At 38.2% G+C, this 12,452-nt stretch overlaps 1 protein-coding gene across 1 annotated transcript in view; it reads left to right on the top strand.

Moving 5' to 3' along the window:
* Positions 1-12,452, top strand: part of PDE11A (phosphodiesterase 11A) — a 315,101-nt gene that overhangs the window by 187,596 nt on the left and 115,053 nt on the right. Inside the window, exon 9 of the mRNA XM_039855267.1 lies at positions 2,821-2,871. Within this exon, the coding sequence (XP_039711201.1) occupies positions 2,821-2,871 (51 nt within the window). The remainder of the gene's footprint in view (positions 1-2,820; positions 2,872-12,452) is intronic.

Here is a 12,452-nt window from a genome sequence, read left to right as displayed (position 1 = left end):
CAAGGGGAGTGAGTAGTGTGTCTTAAATACTAAAAGCCAGGCTAAGCACCACCTGGTGGCAGAGATTTTGAATTTCAATTTGAGTTTCTGTGGAAAAAAAAATTTTAAGTAAAGTTACATTTTGAAAATTGAATCCGCAAAAAGAGTCTTGTAAATAGTAAGAAATTTTAATAAGATGACAGCCATATTAAAGTTTATTATAGTAAAACCAAACCAAAAAACCAAAATCTATTCAGCTATTTTTGCAGTGAAAATAACTATTAAGAATTATGAGACAATGAAGATAATAATATGATGACATAATACTTTGCCAAATATTTACATGGTAGTATTGTAATTGAACATTAATATAATAAATATAAGTTGACTATTTGTGTGCCAGGTATTTAACATGTACTATCTCATTTAATCTTCCTGAGAACTGTGTAAAATACAGGCCCATACCACAAAATTTTCCCAATAGAAAAATCTCTTGGCTTCTAATGACCAAACCTCATAGAACATATTTACCTTTCAAAAAAAATTTTTTTTGTACCTTTACTTATATTGGGAAAAATTATGTTTATGTCCCCAAAACTCGGTATAGATTTTTTTAACAAAATGGGCATGGGAAAAGTTTTGAATTACATTCTAGAATAAATTAGTCTAAATAAGATCCAGATCTTGTGTAAACATTTTGAGAACCACACAGTATTTAACTGTGAGGGAGTGCATCTCAGCTGTTGCCAGCACTGAGAAAGGCAACTTGTCCTGATGTGTCACCACCGTGCCTGTAATATTTAGCTCTTGTTTTTACTTAGTATTTGACAAAGTTCCCTCAAAAGATGAAAAAGTGTTGAAAATTCTTTGAGAAATGTGTGATTACATTATTTATAATAGAAGAGAAGATACTACTGAATATAAAGCAACTTTTTGTTGAGAACTGTACTGATTATGACCAGAGTTAGCCTTTGAATTTAAGCGATGCTTAAAACAATTTATAAGCAAACATCATTTTTTGGTCATGCATACATACAAATTTTAGGGGTTTTTTATTAAGTTTTAGGAAGTGGTTGCAGGTCTTATAATGCATTGTAATTTTTTCCCATTAAAAATAATGGAAAATAAGCTCCCTGTTGGTGTTTTTAGGTGGAACCTCTGATTTTTAAGAATAGATTACTGATGCTAAGCAGGAGATGCCTGTAGAGTATTACTATTATACCATTTTACAAATGAGACTCAAAGAGATTAAATGCTTGCCCAATGTCCAACAGTGGAGAAGTAGTAGAGCCCTGGCAAGCTGTCTCTAGAGGCTGTGTTCAAACTACCTGAAACCCTGCCCCATGGTGGCCCTGCTTTGATCACACAGATGGTACATGCTTTGGGTCAGTGTTTCTCAAAGTTCTTGGTCAATAGGTTGTTAGTTTGGAATATGATTAGATTAATATATCACCTCAAAGAGAGTTCTGTGGCTACTTAGATTTAGGAAAAGCTGAGTTTAACCAAATAAAACCTTTTACTTTAGTTTTCAGAGCCAAGTGGGCACTGTGATTCTCTCAGATTGGCAGTTGAAGAGGGATTTAGTATTCTCCAGACTTATTTGTCTTTGATATTTGTATAGATTAAGAATGGGATCGGTAGCATAAAAAATATAACATGTATGAATTATGTGTGTGTGCATGTGTATGTATATATGTGCCTTATAACATAATAATGACTTAAACACACATTTATTTGTCCTACATAACAAAAAGTGTGGAGCAGGGCAGCCCAGGGCCAGGCTCATTTCTCTTTCCCTTTCTAATCTACTATTCATAAGCTGTCATTCTACTCATGGTTGTCATCTCACAGACACCAGATTTTGCTGTTCCTCCAAGCCTTTCAGCTATTTTCCAGGGAGGAAGAGAAAGGAGAGGAAAGAGGCAACCGCAGCCTCTATTTCACTGACCAGAGCACTGTCACCTGGCCACCTCATGTGACCACCCTTGGCTGTAGGAAGCCTTCAAATTTCCTTTTTGACTTTTAATTCTCTGCCTCAGTAAGTTATGATGTGACGATAAACCGTAAAGGTTGATTTTTTGCTCATGTGACATGTCATCAGCTGCAGTTAGCTGTGGCTCTGCTCAATTCATCATCTTCATTTTGGGGCTCAGGCTGAGTGAGCAATCCCTCTCAGGACCATGTACTTCCTTTGGAGAGAAAATGGAGAAGACAGTACCACATGATGGCTCTTAAAGACTCTGTTCGAAAGTTGTATCTATCACTTTCCCCCACATTCCATTGGTTAAAGCAAGTCATACACTAAGGCCGATGTCAATAGGGCAGAGAAATATAACTCTCTTACAGAAAACATTGCAGATGGTTGGGCATAACAATGTAATCTTTCTTATATGAAAAAAGCAGGCAAGTGAGAATAGACCAGAGGTGGAAGTTTAGTCAGCAATCTACAGTGTGTCGTAGCGGTAGCGTGCACATGCACGCGTACACACACACACACACACACACACACACACACCACTTTTTATTATTTAGGTTCCAGAGCATCTCACAGGATAAGTATTCATATCATGTCTTTTTGATAAAATTACTACCTATAAAAACATCCTGGTATAAAATACCTAGCCCTTAATGTGGGCTGTAGTTCGATTCAGCATTATAATAGAATCCACTGTAACTGAACAGATGACGATCTGTTATGAGAAATTTCTTGTCATACATTAAAATCCACTGTTTGTCAAGGTGATGTATATGAGTAATGCTTATTTTTAAGCCAAGAAACTTTCAGAAAACAGAGTCATATCTAGTTATTAAAGTTTTTTTTTTCCTTTTCTTCTGAATCAGGTGCTATCATACCATGCGACATGTTCAAAAGCTGAAGTTGACAAGTTTAAGGTAAGGAAGCAAACGGTACCCTATAGGGCATAAAGTGAAACATTACATGGCTTTCTTACCCTTTGTCACTTGCCTCTGTAGAATTAGTCCTACCCATTGAGTGTTGGGGGAATAGAATTGGGCAAAGGTGTGTTTGGACATTTCAGGTTTTGAAGGAAAAAGAGACATCTATAACTGAGTAGTCCCTTCATGATCATTTAAATGATTCAGTATTTATTCCTTTCTATTCATTAAGTAAGCAGGATATCAGAAAAAATCTGCATAGTATAGTAAGAATCAAGATGCCTGGTTTTGGAATTGGTTTTACCTCTAACTCTCTGTTCATTTAAAATCTTAGGGCCTATATTTTCATCTGTAAAAATAAGTGAGGAAATTAGGATAATAATAGCTAACATTCACCAACTGTTTACTATGGACCAGGCACACTACAAAGCATTTTCCCTGTATTCATTGGAGTTATAATCCTGTGAAGTAGGTACTATTTTGCAGGTGAGTAAACTGAGGCACAGAGATGTTGAGTAGACAGGCCAAGGTCAAACGATTGTAAGGAGTATAGCCATATAGGGGATGTAGCCAGTCAATCTGGCCCCAGAAATGGAGTTCTTGACCACCAGGCTTCACCTGTCCATCTCCAGCTTCCTCTAAGTCTGTGAATGAGGCTTAGATATGTCTTTTCACCTTAGCCACCACCATTCCCTTAAAGGCAGTTCAGAATTCTTGTCCTTCTCTCTGTCCTTGTAACAGGCCATGGTCAAAACATGGGAGTATGTAGAACCTGATTTTTCTCCCTTTTGAGTTTCAGTGTCTGCCTTTTAAAGTTTTTGTGGATGTTCAGAGAATTATCAAGCAAGCTACCACAACCATAAGAAAGATAATATTTTGTATCCTAATATTGGCATGTAATAACATTTGATGATGCCTACTCTTCTAGGAGTTTCATTTGCACATAGATACATTCATCTTCCCAGGAAAAATGGCACTCCACCTCGGGCCTGATAATTGAATCAGATCATTGGAGTTGAGTCACACTAATAAAGAAAGAGAAAAAGGGAAGGCCTCAAACTCATAGTAGGGATGAGGGAACTGCTCGGAAGGGTGGGGAGCATACAGTGGGCATAAGGTGAGCTGCTTGGGCTCCATCCAGGGAGATGGTTTCCTATTGGCTTAGAGAGATGCTTAGGAAAAGACCTGCGACGGTGACCCAGATCAGAAGGAGAAACGTGGTACCAGCAAGAGGTGACAACTCACAACAGAGGAAGGATACAGAACAACCAAAACCATACGAGTCAGGGCCTATTTGTTGTAAACATGAGCATCCTAAATACTGGCTAGAATGTGAGTGCCATAAGGGCACCGCTATTTGCATGTTTTATTCTCTGCTTATATCTATAGCCTTTTCTACTGCCTTTCACAGTTCTTGGGACATGGTAGCACTCAATAAATAACTTGTTAAATGGATGAATGAGTGAATGAATGAATGACTAAATAAATTCAAAAAGCGTCAATGTTCTATCACTCAAAACAATTTTTCATTAAGAAAATGTTAAAACCATGACTACATATATTTATATTTTTTATATTGTATATATATTTTATTAACATTTTCATCACAAATATTTAAAGTTTTTTTTGTTTTAATAAAGTTCAGCAACCTATTTATGGGTTCCATAACTATTTTACTGTTTTATATTTTATATATTTTTACTGTAATCATAATCATTTTCATTGCTAAAAGAAGGAATGGCCAAGCAGGGAGAAAAATAGCAAAGCTCACAATGGACTAAATCTGACCGCAAAAACTATTTGATGGGCCATGCCCAGAACTATAGCAGGCCAAAATCAATAGCTGTCTATTCTCTGAGGGTGCTGCCCTGTTTTCAGGCTTAAGCCTTTGCTTAAAGTAAGGAAAACACTGTTGTTTTGGCATTTGCCATGCTCTTCTATTGTTAGCTCACAAACATACTAAAAATATGAAGTATTTAAATTTGAGAACAAAAGATTATTTCATTTAAAATTATCAAGATTATTAACTTAACTGATTTATTCCAGATTTTATCTTGAAAGATATTAGCGAGTATCTTATTACAATGTAATTAGATATAGTAGGTAATTTTAACCTAATGGCTTTTTTCTTGATATATTAAGTAAATAAAATATGATCATAATTGGTAGCTGATGTCTTATAACTGAAGCAATAACATTAAAATGTAGTGAGCTTAAAATAATCCTGCACTGAAAAGTACTTACTGAAATTTTATGCTAGAGTATGTGCAATGGCAGTTTCCTAACATTGTAGCTAAATAACAGTAAATAAATACTTTGTTTTGACCAATATATGCAGACAAACCATGCTTACATTCACATATATTGTAACCTTTGCTAACTGCAATAGAATATATATATGTTATGTATACATATATTACACACACACACACATTACACACACACACACACACACACGAGACAGAAAGAGAGATAGAACCTAGAATAGGAGTTATCCATGAGATTTCATGAGTTAAAGGATGGCTGAGTGTCAGTGTATTGGATTATGACCAGCTGAGACCGAGCTAGTAATCAGTGATTCAGAGATTAAGCCAGAGTTTGGGAAGAAAATGATTTTATCATTTAGTGCTAAAATAGGATCTGGAGGTCAAACATATGCATACACTGGCCAGACTCCATTGCAGCCAAAGCTGTACCATATCTAGGATCCAGACATGTCTAAAAGGTCAGTGAGATGTGGTCTGTTTACATGAGAGAATTTCTGAGCCAAGAACCCTTCCTAGTGGAAGTCGAGGCTACATGCATTGGTGTCTAGATGATTCCAGGTTTAGCATAAGGTTTGTCTCTTGGATTTATCCCTTACCCCAGCCTCTCGTGGATTCACAATCTCAGCGAAGAACACAAGTGGACACAAAAGGCATAGACTTTATATAGTTTCAGGGTATTAAATGCACAAGGGTTCCAGAGTGTCAATAGCACCCAACAGAAAGCAGCAGCCCAATGGAAGGAAGCATTATGATGGACCAGAAGCAAAGCACCTTCCTACCAATATGACCAGCAGACATTGAAGGAATCAGTGCAAGCTAAATAGTCACATTTTAAGGAAAAGAGAACTCCTAGAAATAAGTGGGAGAAATGGAAATCCCCATACTATCGGAGAATGTGATATATACCATTAATTACTTTCAATTCACTATCATTTGTCCTCTTTGGTGGTATGGCCTAAAGGAATATAGGTTTTATACATGATAAACCTATAGTGAATCTTTTTTTTTTTAATTTTTATTTTTTTATTATTATTTTTTTAACATTTTATTTTTCCCCCCTCCCCTCTCCCTACTGGTATCCACTAGTCCACTGTCCACGTCCATGAGTCTCTGTTTGTTTGTCCTGTTTATTTGTTGCTTTTAGGTTTATATCCCACATATAAGTGATATCATGTGATTTTCAACCTTTTCTGTCTGGCTTATTTCACTTAGTATGATTATTTCAAGGTCTATCCGCGTTGTTGCAAATGGCAGTATTTCATCTCTTCTTATGGCTGAGTAATATTCCATTGTATATATGTACCACAGCTTCATTAGCCAACCATCTATTGTAGGACATTTCGGTTGCTCGTGAATCTTTAATAATCATTAAAGGTGGCTGATACCACTTTACCTTTCCTCATCTCTTGTCTTCCTATTTCATACTCTTTTGTGTTTGGGGATTTCTTTTTATATTTTAGGATGCCATAGTATAGAGGTAGCATGTTTTTGTTTTTGTTTTTTTTGTGTGTGTGCGTTTTGTTTTGTTCCGTTAATTATTTTTCTCCTGTTGGGGAAAATATCTCCGAGGGGCATGTGGTGGTGGGTGAGTGAGTGGTGGTTAGAGTATGACAATATTTCTAGAAGTGTCCATAGATTGTCTAGCCAGAACAAGTAGGTGGAACAACGTACAATTGTTTATCCAAGAATGTCAGACATAAGCTTATTTGTTTGTGGTTTCGATGTATCATTTGTACCTTGGAAAACAGTACTTTTAACGGGGCTACCTATGTACAAAAAGATCACAGAACTTTCTGGAATTAATGCACTAATTTTTAAAGTCTGATTCAGATTATACTATTAATAATTTGTCCTTTATGGGTTGATTGTCCTGTGCATTGAATGAGGAAACCAGGATCTAAATAATGATTTTTATCTTCATTAACATTTACTGATCATCCTTGAACTTGAAATAAGAAAAGTGTGCCCAAAAAATTTGTGCAGACTTTAGTGCCTGTTTATATCTCTTCTGTACTGTGCTAACAGGTATAATCTGTAAAGACCATATTGACATTTAGATCTCTTTGAAGATGACTGGTTTAAAGTCTTAATAACCTAAAGATGCCAGCTGTGATAAGAAAATAAGTTTAGTACACCAATTTATGTGCTCCTGTAATTTTATGCACTTTTCTAAGATTCCAATGCAGTGGACAAGCCAAACGGTTATTGCTATATACGCTAGTTTACCAATTAAAATCAACTCATGGACATTCTCATGTTATATTGCTACCTTTTATCATCCCTTCTTTCCATTCCAAACTGCATGGGTTATGGCTGCAATCAGAGATGAACTCATTTACAGCACCGTTTAACTGCCGCAGTAGTTAAACACCAATATCTCATGTTGAGTGTTTGGGTTTGGACTACCTCTTACAAATTTCAAGTTTTCAATGTTAATGCCTACGCCACAAATTAATATCCTAGTAAAGTAAGTGAAGTACCATGGAATAGGTACTCCTTGTGGCCTTTCCACACCAAAATAAGAATGGCTATATCAAAAACAGGGTCTTACGGCCTCCTCTGTGAAAGGGATGGCAGGGGACAAGCTGAGCAATGCAAGGTGATGTACTAGGCTTATTTTTTTTTAAGTAATTAAGTTTAAGGAGACATGTTTGGTCCATGAACTATTCAAATGTTATAACTAGAAGCTTCTGCTCTCAGAACCGCCCTTGCCGTTACTCTGGTAGACGTGTCTGTCAGAGGGCCTACATAAGGGTCCCTGCACAAGGAGGCAGGTGTCAGGGCTGACCCTCAGTTGACTGGCCAAGTGCACGGAACGCCTTTTATTTATTGATCCTCCAGAGGGCGCGCCTTTTTCTAATTGCACAAAGGTAGCACTTTGCTGGCTCCTGCCCTGCCCGCTCTATCCAAAACCATAGAAAAGCCCAACCCTGGCAGCGGCTTCTTGCAGAAGACAAGTGCACTGTGTAGAGAGGGGGGTCACACGGTGTCATTTACCCAAACCCAGGTGACGTAGCCACCGCCGAGGAGGGGAAAAGTCGGGCAGGCACTGTGTGGCAAAGGCTTAGGAAGCTTGTGTTCCCCACCCCAGTCAGTAGAGAGCACCTTCCAGCAGCAACTTTGCCAAAGCCAGGCACTCCTGCAAGGACACCTCCTTGGTCAGGAGGTGGCTGGGGTGGGGGGTAATTCAAGACTTCAGAGTGCCAGGACTGGAAGAAGAGTTTCTGTTGTGTCTCTAGTCTCGGCCCTCACAGCCTTCCTAAAATACTATCTTTGAAGATCTCAACAACTGACAGCTTTTCCAGTTCACTTCAGCTTCTTTCTAAGGTTGTTAAAAAGATGACCTCGGAACAATACAAACGGAATTGCTATATCTTCTTAGATCTAACCTATTCTGTCTCCTCTCTTGTCCCTGCCTCTTGAATTGAGGGGATTGTTTTGACTTTAAATAGTATTTATGCCGAGTTTAATATCCAAGATTTTTTTTTTATCAGAGAAAGTTATTGAACCTTCAGCGGGAAATTGGCTGCAGAGGGAACAGCTGAATCAGCAGCCTAAAGGGCATCTTCTGCTCCTAAGGCAGCAGACAGAGGCGGGCAGCCTGCTGCCTAGGACATGCCCATAAATATGTGCAGTGCTTTGTTTGCAAACGTCTGCGTGTTCCTATGGTGTTCTCTTTATGAACTGTGTCTTAATCAAGTGCCACATCAGAAAAAGGACAGTTGTACTTTGTCACTCTTGAGTATTGAAAATGTTGGAGGCGGTGGGGAGGGCAGTGATGTGAGGGGGACCAGGGCTGCAAGGCCAGGCTGGCCTTTCCAACAGCCGAATTAAGCAGCTATGAGTCAAGCGCTCTTTAGGGACCCACCTGGCCAAAACCGACCCTGTGGTGACTCTGACCTCCTCTCAGATCTATTTAAATAGCCATAATTTGTCACTTTTTTCCATTTGAAAACAAAACATAAACACTGTCTCCAAAAAGTCACTATGGACGATGTCTGCTTTTCCTGGGAGGAATAATGGACCCAGAAGGCTTTCTCCCGCCTTCTTGTTACACACATTAACACAGCTGAGTTCTCTGCACTCCTTAAGTGCTACACTTGATGGCCCAGGGCATCTGAGGCTGAGGGAAGGTAAAAGGAAGTTCATTTTTGGTTCCAGAGGAGTGCTGAGCCCCGTAGGAATGGAAGGCAATATAGTATGGCCCAGTTAGAGCCCTGACCCCTGAATGGTGAAAGGAACTGTAATGGCCAAAGGGGTCAGAACCATCTAGAACACTAGGGCATCTGAGGCTGTATCACTCACTCTCCCTTCTTTCTCGTTTTCCTCTAGTTAAAGCCATCTATAACAACAGGTATGGATCTGAAATATAAAGAACTGATGGTCCCCCACCTCAATGATATGGACTTGTTTTAGCAATCATAATCGTCAGTTTTCTCTCTGCTCTTCCTTTAGTACACATAGAAGCTACAAACTCCTGTTATATTTTGCTCACCCTCCTCTCCAGATGCGCACTGTATAAAACTGTACAGTCTTCTTGGAGTCCTCACACCTTCTATTTTCACATGCTGTCCCCTCTGTTCTGACTTCAGAACATCGCTCATGCTCCCATCATCCCACAGTCACCACTAGTTCAGGTCCTCATTCCCTCTTACGCGGTGCCTGCCTAGCTGTTCGCCCTGTCTCCTTCTCTTGACCTGCTCCCCAGTTCATTCGGCGCATAGCTGTCAGATTAATAGTACTCTTCTTCTGGTGCCAGTTTCCTCCTCATAAAGCTTAGTGTCTTCTATAAGCCCCCAGATTTCATCACTTCAGATTTTTCGATTGGACATTAAAAGTGCCCTGAACTCTAACTTCCAGTTCACGTTTTCGTCCTGTTTCCCATGCTCCCACTTACCCACCCTTCACAAGAGTTCTATTTGATATTTTCTGTCCATTCTCTTCCCTTCTCTACCCTTGGTCTCATCCCTATTTCTATCTCTGCATATCTAAAGTCCTAACGATCCATCTGGTCCTGCTCAATTGCTCCCCCTCTCCATGAAGTTCTTCTAACTGTCCTTCAGGCAAAAGTGATCTGCTCACTTGCCATTCTTTTATTGTACGCATCAGTTTCTACCTTGTGATATAAATCTTTGTGTACCTGTCTAATCACCTGGTTAAACCAGGAGCATTTTTAGGGGAGAATCCTCATCATATTGATTTTTGTAACCTTTATATCACCTAAAGCTGTGCTTTATACCTGGGTGCAGGAGAAATTTCTACCGAGCAACCAAATTCATTGAACTGTTTACAGTTTTAATGGCAGAGGAAGTTATAACATGTGAGTAGAATTTTGAAGCAGGAATCTATGACAATGAGAGTGTCTGCAAATTCTGTTTCATCCCCTTGCTTAAAGTTCTTGGTTGTGAGTTTGCTGGGTTTCCATTGAAGCCTAAACTATTTCAAAATAAAAGGACTCATTTTCTGCGTTGAGGATATTCTCTCTAGAGTGGTCACTATGACAATATCTACCCTTCCCTGCTGTGAGCAAAGGCCCCTTGCCATTAATTTCTAGTTGAGTCAGCAACTTCTTTAATATTCAATAAGACTGTTTACTCATGTATCCTGCTGCCTTCACCCTGCTAATGAAACTTTTTAAGACTCTATTGTTCTCTTGAATCTCAGGATACCTTTCTAATTCTTTTTATTTGTGTGCTCCTGTAGTCTGCTCTTCTACCTATTTTTGAAATTATGCACTGCTTTGGTAGTTCTGCATGTTTTCTCTCCAATGAAAATGGATCCGCCCAAAAATCTGAAAAATGTACATGAATCATAATTCTGTTCATCCCAAGGCACTGTATGAAATATGAAGATAGAAGAGGATGTCTGATCTAAGGGTTTTCTGCAGTCCCAGTAGCCAGGGCTGCCCTCTTTAAGCAGTCTTTGTTAAGACCACGAACACAATCAGACAGGAGAGAACAGACATGTAAATAGACAAAGCAGCCACCAGACCTCTTGGTTCATTTAAAATTGCTAGGCCCCGGGTTTCCTCATCTATAAAACAGCCATTTCCAGCTATAAAATGCTATGATTTATAAGCCTATACAATTTGTCACTAGGAAGGAAAGGGAAAATAAAACACAAAGCAATATAAAGTTAACAAAACATCATGGGGTCCTTATAATTTAAATGCCCAAAGCTTTAAATTTAAGCTCTGTTTAAAAACTTGGGTATTTGGTAGAAGAATTGACTCTGCTTGATTTAATTACATATTATAAGTGATTTACAAAGCCCACCATGGCTATATTATATTTGAAGCATAATATAATATCATAATATTTGTGAGGAAAATAAGTGATTATTTTAGATAAGACAAGAGTCTTAATCACAGTATAAAAAACTATACACTAATGCTACCTATAAATGTTTAAATAATAATAATGTCTTAAATAATATGGCAGTATATAAAAACCTTTTCATACCCATTATCCCACTTGAGCATCGCAACCTTTTGATAAATATCGGGTTGTTATAGCTCTGTTGACATATGAGACAACCAAGAACCAAAGAACCAGCAAGAAAAATGCACATATTTGGCTTGATTTTTCCTCTCTCATGTTTCGTTTTGACCTTGAAGACATGCTTCTCTTCAAGTGGCTGAATAGGAAAATGTAACAATATCATGGAATTTTATCCTGAAGTCATTTCTTTTGACCTATTATTCTTGGAAACTTTGTGGCATTTTGACAGTTTGGGGGCCAAATAAGTATGAGTGATGATGATGTCTGAGAAAAAGAATTTTTGGCTGAACTTAACAGACATTTTAAAATAGACTTTTCATGATACTCTTTGGGCAATCAATGTGTAATGCTATTTTATTAGAAACTCTTTTTGTATTGTGATTGTGCCATCTATGTGACTTCTTGCCCTGGGGTTTTCAGACTGCTTAGAAAACTAAGGAAACTGGAAATAGCAAATGTTATGAAGATATTGCATCATTCTTACCTAGAGAGGGTATGATCCATTATTGTGACATCTTGCTTGTCTTCCTTACAGTCTGATTGGCTATCTAGCTGTTTAGAACTCTCTCGACATCTGGAAAGCTCAAAGGAAGAAGAGCAGTCCCACTTTATTATCCTGTGCTCTCCAGGCCTGCCAAATATCTAGTAAGAAAGATAACAAGGATATGAGATTACGAACATCAGTTTAATGATAAAGCACTTGTCAGCAGATAAAGTCTTATGTTTAAGACATTAGAACTCATAAACAAGAGACTATTTGGGGGAAGATATAAAGAATGTGAGACTGGGTTTATATTCATATAGTATTTCT

This window comes from Pteropus medius, unplaced genomic scaffold (genome assembly GCF_902729225.1).
Source record: "Pteropus medius unplaced genomic scaffold, Ma_sr-lr_union100, whole genome shotgun sequence".
In the NCBI taxonomy this organism is placed as follows: Eukaryota; Metazoa; Chordata; class Mammalia; order Chiroptera; family Pteropodidae; genus Pteropus; species Pteropus medius.
This window is presented reverse-complemented; position numbering and strand designations above follow the sequence as displayed.